Genomic DNA, 12,876 nt, shown 5'->3' on the forward strand with positions numbered 1-12,876 from the left:
GATGACAATATAACAAAACTATCGCACATAACCTACAGCACAAGCGCGGACTTTGCACATCGCAATGGTTACGCTACATGTGACACGACCATACAGTGAGCAGGCACTACCCAACAGACCCAGTCCCTGTGCCATGTCACCCGCCCATGACAACTTCCGGTGGGCGGGTATGACGCACGCACTTCCGCATTGCGGAAACTTACCTAAACCCTCCAGCTGCAACCAGAGACAGATGCACGAGACGAAGGAGTGGGAGCACCAGAACGCCAGTTCACAGCTCCATTAAAGGTAGCCACCCAGTACACGTTGTGCAGACAGACAAGCCACCTGGCAAGATCATACAACATGCTTCTATACTGATCTGTTTGGGCACCTGTACTCCCTATATGTCTCTGCCCTGTTACTTAATAAGCTTCATTACTTATCTGAGTGGGGCCCTATATTGCTGATATGTCTCTGCCCTATACCTAACATGCCTTTATACTCATCTGATACCTAACTTATTTACCACCTAAGCTCTATTGTTCTACTCCTTGGCCTTCCTCTGGCTCCTTTATGTAATCATTAACCCCTTTTTGACATTATAAGTAATAATTATTACATTTGGCGGATCGCACCCGCACAGAGGCTGTGCGGGTACGACAGCCACCAGGTGTGAGCTGATTCTGACAGCTGACACCCATCACTCAGTGCCAGGAGCGGTGCCCGCTCTGCTTCCGGCATTTTAACCCCATAAATGATGCAATTGCAGCATTTAGCGAGCTAGCAGAGGGACAAAAGCGTTTCTGCTCTTGGGTCAGAGACCCCTTATACCTGTTATCAGACTGCAGAAAGTGAAAGTGGGACTAAAATATATATGATGCAAGATGCTGTGGTAGCCATGCTGGTTCACTATGCCTTCAATTTTGAATAAATCCCCAACAGTGTCACCAGCAAAGCACCCCCACACCATCACACCTCCTCCTCCATGCTTCACGGTGGGAACCAGGCATGTAGAGTCCATCTGTTCACCTTTTCTGCATCGCACAAAGACACGGTGGTTGGAACCAAAGATCTCAAATTTGGACTCATCAGACCAAAGCACAGATTTCCACTGGTCTATACTGTATGTAAGCTCATCAAGAGAATGCTAAGAGTGTGCAAAGCAGTCATCAAAGCAAAAGGTGGCTACTTTGAAGAACCTAGAATATAAGACATATTTTCAGTTGTTTCACACTTTTTTGTTAAGTATATAATTCCACATGTGTTACTTCATAGTTTTGATGCCTTCAGTGTGAATATACAATTTTCATAGTCATGAAAATACAGAAGAATCTTTAAATGAGGTGTGTCCAAACTTTTGGTCTGTACTAATATATATTATATATATATATATATATATATATATATATATATATATATATATATATATATATATATATATATATATATATATATATATATATATATATATATATATATATATGTATACCCATACCCATCAATAAATATTCTGAAAAAAAAAAACTATAAAAGTACACATATTTGGCATCGCCGCATCCAGAATGACCTGACCTATAAAAATGTCCCACTAGTTAACCCCTTTAGTGAACACGGTTAAAAAAAAAAAAAAAAAAAGGCAAAAAACAGTGCTTTATCATCATCACACCGTCGAACAAAAAGTGAAATAAAATGCGATCAAAAAGACGAATGTAAATAAACATGGGACCACTGAAGACGTCATCTTGTCCTGCAAAAAACAAGCTGCCAGACAGTTTCCTCAGCCGAAAAATAAATTTATGCGATGCAAAAAAATTATTCTTCTATAAAATTGTTGGTTTCTGTTTATTCTGCCTCCCAAAAATCGGAATAGAAAGTGATCAAAAAATGTCACATGCCCGAAAATGGTAACAATAAAAACGTCAACTTGTCCCGCAAAAAACAAGCCTTACATGACTGTCGGCCGAAATATGGAAAAATTATAGCTCTCAAAATATGGCAATGCAAAAACTAGTCTTTTTTTTTTTGCAAAGTCTTATAGTGTATGATAGCTTTCAATCATAAAAATCAGATATAAATCTGGTATCGCTGTAATCGCAGTGACCCAAAGAATAAAGTTGTCTAATCACTTATACCGCACGAGGAACGGCGTAAAAAATAAATAAAACCAATTCTTCACCTGCTGCTGATTTGTTCCTTCTGCCTCCCAAAAATCGCAGTAAGGCTCGGCTCACATTTATCCTGCGCTCTGTGCTGAGCGCTTACACCGGGGTTTCTGTGTAAATCTCTAAAATAAATTATTCAGAAGGAACCCCTGACGGAAGATTCCCAGTAATGAGGCAGATGGAGGCACGGTGGACGCCGTCTGGCCTGTGATCCCAGTGTCTGTCTTTTTATTAGGCGTGCATAAAAGTGCCCTCAGCCACAGTTTTGTAAACCTCTGAAAGGACACCGCTAAACAAAGGCAAGACGAACTCCAGAGTAACTTTGCTGCCTCATTATAGTGAATGGATTCCTTGGGATACGGTTAGGATTATGTTGGGATTAGGGTTAAGGTTACGATTAGGATTGTGTTGAGGTTAGGATTAGACCTACGATTAGGGTTGGGGTTAGGGTTGTGTTAGGGTTAGCAGTAAAGAAAAAAAATGACAATATGGCGACTAGTGTTGAGCGCAAGTGCTCGCTACTTGACTTCATCAGGTGCTCGGGTATGCGCCTAGTATCGCGGGTGCTCAAGTGACATGCTCGAGTCTCCGCCCCATATGTTTCGCGTTTGTTATACAGCTAAAAAAAAAACCACGTGGGAATTGCCTACCATACACGTGCAATTCCGCAGCGGAAACGCTTTTAAAACACTTGGTAATACGTGCCCCATGGTCCCCAATGAAAATCTGCATGTTCTGTGCACGTGCTGCGGAATTTTCCGCAGCGGATTTTCTGTGCAGAAAAATCCGCAGCATGTCCATTATTTGTGCGTTTCCGCATGCGGATTTGACTACTCAATGCATTTGAAAAATGCAAGTCAAATCCGCTTGTTAAAAACGCTGCAAAAAAGCTTAAAGAACGCAAGGACAAGGACATGCAGAAATGCTGCGGAAATGTTCTGCTTCAATTCTGCATCGTGGGCACATAGCCATATAGGGTATCGGCGTACTCAGTTCAAATTGCGCAACAACTTTTGGAGTCTCTTCTTACCCTTGTGAAAATAAAAAAATTGGGGCTAAAATATCATTTTTGTGGAAAAAGTTAGTTTTTTTTTATTTTCACGGGTCTACATTATAAACTTCTGTGAAATACCTGGGGGTTCAAGGTGCTCACCACACATATAGAGGAGTTCCTTGAGGGGTCTAGTTTCCAAAATGTGGTCATATGTGGGGGGTTTCCGCTTTTAAGGCACATCAGGGCCTTCCCAAATGTGACATGGCGTCCTCTAATTATTCAAGCAAATTTTACATTTAAAAAGTCAAATGGCGCTCCTTCCCTTCCGAACCCTGCCGTCTGCCCAAACAGTAGTTCTTCCCAACATATGGGGTATCGGCGTACTCAGGAGAAATTGAACAACAAATGGTTTGGTACAATTTCTCCTGTTATGCTTATGAAAATGCAGAATTTGAGTCCGAAAAACATTTTCGTGGAAAAAATGTGAAAACTTTATTTTTACGGCTCAATGTTATAAAATTCTGTGAAGCACCTGGTGTTATGATCTGCTACAGGGACTAAGGAAAGACAGGAGATCTGTCCCTACAATAGAACTAAACTAAATCCCTACGATGTAACGGGGAACCTGATCCTGCGATCAGACCCGCTAAAGTCCTCGGCTAGTCTGTACGAAGACCTATAGATGAGAGGGAGGGATCCCTACAAGAACTAGGGACTGGGATAAGTTGGACACCTCCTAGCAGAAATAGTAGCAGTCAAAGACAAACACACGACAAAAAGCAAAGAGGTCAGAAGACCTAGCAAAACTAACAGAGAACGGCAACAGAGCACCAAGCTAGCTCAAGAGTAGTAAATACAATGAAGTCCAGCAAAGCCAGGAGGGCGGAGCCGGATTAAATAGGCAAAAATGGTCATGTGACCAGCAAACTAAAAAAAACCTAACAGGAGAGTTCTAACAGTACCCCCTCTTCTATGAGGATCCTCCGGATCCCCTAGGCCCAGGCTTATCAGGAAACCTCCTGTGAAACGCTCTGACAAGTCTGGAAGCAGAAACATCATCCGCCCTCACCCATGAGTTATCCTCAGGTCCGAAACCCTTCCAAGCGACGAGATACGGCAAACTTCCTCTATACCGTCTAGAATTTAGGATGCGGGAAATTTCATATTCCCCGTCCTCCACCACCGGAGGAACAGTGGCAGAGGCGTCACCATCCGACACATCAGCTTTTTTCAACAGAGAAACATGAAACACCGGGTTAATCTTCCAGGACGTAGGAACCTCCAACCTAACAGCAGATTGGTTAACTATCTGAAGCACCTTAAAGGGCCCTACGAACTTGGGACCCAATTTTTTAGAAGGAATCCTCAATCGCAGATTCTTAGAGGACAACCAAACCATGTCACCAACAGCCAACAAAACCTCTTGCCGTTTCCTATCAAAGTACCTTTTAGATTTTTTGTTAGCCTCCTGAAGATTACCACGCACATCCGTCCAAACTCTCTCCAAATCACCGGAAAAACTCTCCTCCTCAGGCACAGCCGATACCAATTTGGAGAATGACCCAAAAGACGGATGTCTCCCAGAACAACAAAAAAAGGCGAACACCCAGCAGAAGAGGATGTATGGTTGTTAAGAGCAAATTCAGCAAGTGGCAGAAACTCAGACCACCCCTCTTGATTGTCTGCCACAAAACAACGCATGAACTGCTCAACATCCTGGATCTTCCTTTCTGTCTGGCCATTAGACTCAGGATGATATCCGGATGAAAACGACAAATGAACTCCCAACCTGTCACAAAAGGCACGCCAAAAACGAGCCACGAACTGAGGTCCCCTATCAGAAACAATGTCTGTAGGAACACCATGTAGTCTGACAATTTCCTTGACAAAGGCCTTAGCGAGTGTCTTAGTGCAAGGCAGTTTGATGAAGGGAACCAAGTGACACATCTTGCTAAAACGGTCCACGACCACCCAGATGACCGTGAAACCTTCAGAGGGGGGAAGGTCAGTAATAAAGTCCATAGCCAGATGTGTACAAGGTGCACTAGGAACCTCCACAGGGCAAAGCAACCCCGCAGCAGGAGCATGCGAAGACTTGGATCTAGCACACACAGTACATTGGCGCACCCACTTAATGACTTCCTTCTGCCATCCAGGCCACCAAAAACTGCGACCTACAAGTCTCTTGGTCTCAGAAATTCGTGGATGACCTGCCAACCGAGACTCATGACACTCAACAAACAAATCTCTCCTAAAGGTCCTAGGCACAAACAACCTCCCATGGGGAGTGTTAGATGGGGCATTCTCCTGAGCTTTAAGAATCTCATCCTCCAAAACGGAGTCCAAAGCAGCAATCACAACACCTTCTTGTAAAATGCTCTCCTCTTCCTCCTCAACACCGACCATGGGAGAAAAGCTGCGAGACAAAGCATCCGCTTTAACATTCTTGGTACCCGGGATGTAAGTAACGGAAAAATTAAACCGCGAGAAAAAAAGTGCCCACCTAGCCTGACGGGCATTCAAGCGCTTGGCAGCATCAAGATAGATCAGATTTTTATGATCAGTGAAAACCTGAATGGGAAATACAGCACCTTCCAAGAGGTGACGCCAGTATTCAAATGTGAGTTTAATCGCCAGCAATTCCCGATTACCAATATCGTAATTAAGTTCAGTCTCAGAAAATTTTTTTGAAAAAAAGGCACAGGGATGTACTCCATCCTTGTTTTCCTGAGACAACACCGCACCGACCCCCACCGAAGAAGCATCAACCTCAACCAAAAACGGCTTAGTCACATCAGGCTGCATAAGGATGGGAGCAGAGGTGAACCTCTCCTTTAGAAACACAAAAGCTTCAATCGCCTCAGAAGTCCACTGAACCGCATTAGCACCTTTCCTGGTGAGATCGGTCAGCGGTTTGACAATAATAGAAAAATTTTTTATGAATTTTCTGTAATAATTGGCGAAACCCAAAAACCTCTGTATCGATTTCAAACCAATAGGCCTAGGCCATTCCTGCACAGCTTGAACTTTAACCGGGTCCATCTCAAAACCTTCACTGGAGATAATGTAGCCCAAAAAACTAATTCTCTGTACAGCGAACTCACATTTCTCCAGCTTAGCAAAAAGCGAATTGTCCATTAATAACTGTAATACCTCACGTACGCTCCGCCAATGAGACTCCAGATCAGGCGAATAAATCAGAATGTCATCCAAATACACAACCACATTTTTGCCGATTAAAGGTCTAAGGATGTCATTAATAAGATTCTGAAAAAATGCTGGTGCATTGGTAAGACCAAAAGGCATAACCAGATTCTCAAAATGACCCACAGGAGTGTTAAAAGCAGTCTTCCATTCATCACCCTCCTTCATGCGCAACAAATTGTATGCCCCCCGGAGATCAATTTTAGAGAACCACTTGGCCCCCGCTAACTGGTTAAATAAATCAGGAATCAATGGCAGTGGGTAAGGATTGCGTACAGTAATTTTATTAATCTCACGAAAGTCCAGACAAGGACGTAAACCGCCATCTTTTTTTTTTACAAAAAAAAATCCAACAGCCACAGGAGACTTGGAAGGCCTAATGTGACCGGCGGCCAAGCTTATCTGTATGTATTCCTCCAAAGCCTTTCTCTCAGGAATAGTAAGATTAAATAAACGACTTTTAGGAAGAGTCGCTCCAGGGACAAATTCAATGGTACAATCATAGTCTCTATGGGGAGGCAAAATTTGCGATTCCTTCTCAGAAAAAACTTTCCAAAAATCCTGAATAGGTACAGGTAATTCCCCTTTATCCACAGCAGCAATGCGCCCGTTACAACACTTGTCATAACACTTAGGGCTCCACGACTTAATTTCATTGGTAGACCAATCCAGTACAGGATTGTGCAATTTTAACCAGGGTAACCCCAATATTACTGGAGAAGGCAAATTATCCAATACCACCAAATCCAAATTCTCTTGATGAATACCATTAATAGTGAGGGGAAATTCACAGACCTTATGAGTAACACTCTTCAAGGGATAGCCATCAACAGAAACCACAGCAATAGGGGATGACAAAAGTTTAGGTTCTAATCTAAGTTTTTCCAAGAATCCCCCATCAATCACATTCAGAGTAGAACCACAATCCACAAATACCCGAAATTCAATTAATTCATCCTGAGCAGCAGTAGTGGCAGATAGGAATACACCCTTAGAATTTAAACAGGCTATACGTGCATGACTGACCATTTTTTTTTCTTTCTTCATACGAAGCACACAGTTCTTAATCAAATGACCAGAATTTCCACAATAGAAGCACAAACCTTCAGAAAGCCTGCGGTCTTTTTCCTGAGAGCGGGGTGCCATCGCCCCAATCTCCATCGGCTCTCCATTGTCAGCACAGACCCTCTCAGGACTCGGAGCTGACATAGCAGAGGATTTGCTCTCATTAACCCTTGCACGCAGTCTCCTGTCCACCCGTATAGCTAATTGCATTGCCTCCTGCAAGTTTCCAGGTGTGGGATAAGCAATCAGTAAATCCTTAACCCTTTCACCTAGCCCTGCAAGAAACAAGCTTTTCAAAGCTGAATCGTTCCACCCCACCTGGGCAGACCACCGACGGAAGTGAGAACAATATTTTTCCACATTACCTGATCCCTGCCTCAGATGTCTCAATTCAGACTCAGCAGATGAGACACGATCAGGATCATCGTACAACAAACCCAAAGCAGAAAAAAAAACTATCCACTGATCTAAAGCACGGATCACTAGGTTGGAGGGATAAGGCCCATCCCTGAGGATCTTTGCGCAAAAGTGACATTATGAACCCTATGCACTGTGATTCATCACCAGAGGATCCGGGTCTCAAACGAAAATACAATAAACAAGCATTTTTAAAAGAAAAAAAATCTTGTTGTTCACCAAAAAATAGATCAGGCAGACGTACCTTAGGTTCCACAAAATGTGCTCCAGAACAGCTACTCACGTGTTGTTGGAGCCTTACCACCTCCAGAGAGAGTCCCTGCAAGCGTTGAGCCAAATCTTGAACCGAGACCATGATGGAAAACTGGAGGTCTTTCCTTAGAGAAAATTTTTTTTTTTTTCTTTTTGGGCTGGACTTACTGTTATGATCTGCTACAGGGACTAAGGAAAGACAGGAGATCTGTCCCTACAATAGAACTAAACTAGATCCCTACGATGTAACGGGGAACCTGATCCTGCGATCAGACCCGCTAAAGTCCTCGGCTAGTCTGTACGAAGACCTATAGATGAGAGGGAGGGATCCCTACAAGAACTAGGGACTGGGATAAGTTGGACACCTCCTAGCAGAAATAGTAGCAGTCAAAGACAAACACACAACAAAAAGCAAAGAGGTCAGAAGACCTAGCAAAACTAACAGAGAACGGCAACAGAGCACCAAGCTAGCTCAAGAGTAGTAAATACAATGAAGTCCAGCAAAGCCAGGAGGGCGGAGCCGGATTAAATAGGCAAAAATGGTCATGTGACCAGCAAACTAAAAAAAACCTAACAGGAGAGTTCTAACACCTGGGGGTTCAGGGTGCTCACCACACATCTAGATAAGTTCCCTGAGGGGTCTAGTTTCCAAAATGGGGTCACTTGTGGGGGGTTTCCACTGCTTAGGCACATCAGGGGCTCCCCTAAAGCAACATGACGTCCGCTAATTATTGAAGCAAATTTTACATTCAAAAAGTCAAATGGCGCTCCTTCCCTTCCGAACCCTGCCGTGCGCCCAAACAGTGGTTTTCCCCCACATATGGGGTATCTGTATGCTCGGGGGAAATTGCACAACAAAGTTTTTGTTCCATTTTTTCCTGTTAACCTTGCGAAAATAAAAACATTAGGGTCTAAATTTAAATTTTTGTGAAAAAAAGTTAAATGTTCATGGTTTTCTTCCACATTCCAAAAATTCCTGTGACTCACCTGAAGGGTTATTAACCCCTTCATGACCTTGGGATTTACCATTTTTTTTGCATTTTCGTTTTTCACTCCCCTTGTTCCCAGAGCCATAGCGTTTTTATTTTTTGGTCAATATGGCCTTGTGAGGGCTTATTTTTTGCAGGACGAGTTGTACTTTTAAACGCAGTTGCTAGTTTTACCATATTGTGTACTGGAAAACGGGAAAAAAATTCCAAGTTCCAATTCTACAGTTGTTTTTTTTTTTTCTTTCCACGTTCACTGGATGCTAAAACTGACCTGTCATTATTATTCTCCAGGACATTACGAGTTCGTAGACACCAAACATGTATAGGTTCTTTTCTATTTAAGTGGTGGAAAAAAAATCCAAAGTTTGCGTAAAAAAAAAAAAAAAAAAAAAAATGGCGCCATTTTCTGAGACTTGTAGAGTCTTCAATTTTTGGGATCTGGGGCCGGGTGAGGGCTTATTTTTTGCGCGCCAGGCTGACGTTTTTATTGATACCATTTTGGGGTAGATCCGTTGTTCTGATCACCCGTTATTGCATTTTATTGCAATGTTGCGGCGATCAAAAAAAACGTAATTCTGCCATTTGGAATTTTTTTCTCGTTACGCCGTTTACCTATCAGATTAATTCTTTTTTATATTGATAGATCGGGCGATTCTGAACACGGCGGTACCAAATATGTTTATGTGGGGTTTATTTTTTTATTTTATTTTGAATGGGGCAAAAGGGGGGCGATTTAAACTTTATTTTTTAACATTTTTTTTAATATTTTTAAAAACATTTTTTAAACTTTTTGCATGCTTCTATAGTCTCCAGAGGAGACTAGAAGCAGCAACTGCCTGATCGCCTCTGCTACATAAAGGTGATGAACAGATCCCCTCTATGTAGCAGTAATGAGGATCGACCGCTAGGTGGCGCTCATAGCGATCTTTACATGACAACCACTGGGCTCTGCAGCAGACCCAGGGTTGTCATGCCCACCCATCGGTGACCCGCGATCACGTGACGGGGTCACCGATGGGCGGGGTAAGTGACGCGCTTCCGGCGCAGCGCTGTTAAGTTCTGCTGTCAGAGATTGACAGCAGCATTTAACATGTAAACAGACGCAGGTGGATCATGATTTTCAACATTTTCTTCACATTTCCGATTTTTTTTCACCAAGTAACGCATGTCATATAAAATACATTTTACCTCTATTATGAAGTACAAGATGTCACGAAAAAACAATCTCAGAATCAGCGGGATCCTTCAAAGCTTTTCAGAGTTATAACCTCATAAAGCAGGGGTGTCCAAACTTTTTTCTAAGAGTGCCAAATTTGATGAAGTGAACATGTGCGAGGGCCGATCATTTTGCTTGACATTCTTTGGACCATTAAAATGAATGCAAATAAACTTTTTTTGCAAAGTTTATTGAAAACGGCATACTTTTTATTTTGTGACTTGGATGACAAATCTAAACAGGTGTTTAATCAATCTGCCTTAAAGGGGTTAACCCAGACATACCCCCATTCTCACCCAGGAAGCCCCTCCCCGACTTGAGCATCGAAGCAGTTTATGCTCCAATGTCCTACTTTTGCCCTGCACTAAATTGCGCAGAGGAAAGGCATTTTCTGGAGTTCTAGTGACATACCCGGCTCTCCACGGGGCTGGCAGAAAGCCCAGTGACGTCACCGGCACTGATGGGCGGGCTTTATCACCAGTAAACCAGCTAGAGCAGCGCTAAAGCCTGCACATTAGAGCCGGTGAAGCCTCCTACCGGCAGTGTGTCATTGTAAATAGCACAGGGCAAGGGAGCACATCGGAGCAGGAGATGCTTTGATGCCCATGGCAGGGGGGCTGCCTGGGTGAAAAAGGGGGTATGTCTGGGTTCTGAACTTGGACAACCCCTTTAATATAATAAAAACAGGAAACTGAGATATCTCAGGAACATTTTAAAGTACATTACACAAAGTAATGTAAGGTTGTCTGTCAACTTATAAGTTCAAAAAATGTGAACAGGAACATAACAGCAAGTATACATGTGTTCAAATATATAACTGTCTATCCAACTGACATTAATTGAGATTTTACAACATATTAATCTCAATTAAAAAAAAGAAACTAGCCTGCACTAATGTGAAGGGTGAAACTGGGATCTGGACTGCAGCACATAGACTAGGTCTGGTTCAATGGCCGTGGTTTTGATGCGCAAAATGTCACGCAGGTGAGAGTCACTTAGTCTTGTCCTCACGCGGTTCTTGTTAAAGTTCATAACAGAGAATGTCTTCTCACACAAATATGTTGAGCCAAACAAGCTCAGGGTTTTCTTAGCCAATGTTCGAATCTCTTGAAACCGGCTCTTATCCAGTTGGCGGTAAAAGTTAACAAGAGAGAGCTGTTGATGACGACTGCGTAACTCGCTGTCACAATGTAGCTCAATGAGCTCGAGCTGCAACTGATCAGGAGCATTGTCGGGGTCAACAGAGAATGGAGAGGAGAAAATGCTGATCTCCTTTTCAATAGCTGCAAAATCTTGAAAGCGCCGTTGAAACTCCCCAGCCAGAGATGTGATGTCTGCTGCATACCTGCTTATTTGCGCATGGATATCATCCTGTGGAAAACTGTTAATTATTTCCTGTAGCGCTGAAAAATGGATGGTATTGGGCGGTGTTTGTGACAACTGCCTTAGGAAAAGTTGCAGCTTTGTTCCAAAGGCTTTGAGGTGTGAATAAAGTTGGTTCACCGCTGCATCTTTGCCCTGAAGATTCATGTTCAGTACATTCAGATGCTTTGTTAGGTCGACTAGAAACCCCAAATCAGCCAGCCAAATTGGATCAGATAGTTCTCGCATCGTTTGTCCCTTTGTTTCCAAGAATTCTCCTATTTCCTTTCTGAGAGAGTAGAAACGTTGCAGTGCAGACCCCCGACTGAGCCATCTTACATCGTTATGATATGAAACATCTTCATATTCAGCCTGGATATCCAGTAGAAACTGTTTAAACTGGCGGTGGCACAGGGCTTTAGAGCGGATAAAATTAATGGTCTTTAGTACCGGTTTCATAACATGATCATATTGGAGATGTTTAGCACAGAGAACTTGTTGATGAATGATGCAATGAAGTTTAATAGCTTTGCCTCCTTCTTCGCTCACCTTGTTACAGATTAGGGTTGATAATCCACTTCGTTCACCAGTCATGGCAGGTGCCCCATCAGTAATAATCCCAGTAACTTTGTTCCAAGGCAGTTTCATGTCATCTATGGCAGAACTAACAGAATCAAATAAATCTTTCCCTCTTGTTTGATCCTTGAGGCTCTGGAGGTCAAGTAGCTCTTCAGTCACATTCATTTCATCGTCCACCCCTCTTAAAAAAATCAGCAACTGAGCCGTGTCAGATAGGTCCGTGCTTTCATCACAGGCTATTGAAAAGAAGTCAAAATCAGCTCCTTTTGACATTAACTGTCTCTTAATATCCGATGAAATTTCTTCAATTCTCCGTGCTACAGTGTTATGAGCCAGGCAAATGTTGGAAAACTCTTGCTTCTTCTCGGGACAGACATTCTCTACCATTTTCATAACACATTCTTTGATAAAGTCACCCTCTGCAAAAGATTTGCAATTTTTAGCAATTAACGCTGCCACCTCATAGCTCGCCTTTGTGGCATTTTCATTTGACTCACGGGCTCTTGTAAAAAATCGCTGTTGTGACAATAAAACAGCTTCAAGTTGCTTATACTTTTCACTTCGGTCGTGCCCTGTTAGCTTGTCGTATGTGCTATGTCTCGTCTGATAGTGTCGCTTGACATTAAATTCTTTATAAACAGCAACGGTCTCTTG

At 42.7% G+C, this 12,876-nt stretch overlaps 2 protein-coding genes across 2 annotated transcripts in view; both read right to left on the reverse strand.

Annotated features, from left to right (window-relative positions):
* LOC141206936 (uncharacterized) overlaps positions 1–12,876 on the reverse strand; it is a 266,238-nt gene that overhangs the window by 41,032 nt on the left and 212,330 nt on the right. The window lies entirely within an intron of this gene.
* LOC141206945 (uncharacterized) overlaps positions 1–12,876 on the reverse strand; it is a 34,186-nt gene that overhangs the window by 4,285 nt on the left and 17,025 nt on the right. Inside the window, exon 8 of the mRNA XM_073664315.1 lies at positions 12,193–12,641. Within this exon, the coding sequence (XP_073520416.1) occupies positions 12,193–12,641 (449 nt within the window). The remainder of the gene's footprint in view (positions 1–12,192; positions 12,642–12,876) is intronic.

This window comes from Phyllobates terribilis, unplaced genomic scaffold (assembly GCF_046119375.1).
Source record: "Phyllobates terribilis strain yellow unplaced genomic scaffold, ASM4611937v1 Scaffold_150__1_contigs__length_4496277, whole genome shotgun sequence".
NCBI lineage: Eukaryota > Metazoa > Chordata > Amphibia > Anura > Dendrobatidae > Phyllobates > Phyllobates terribilis.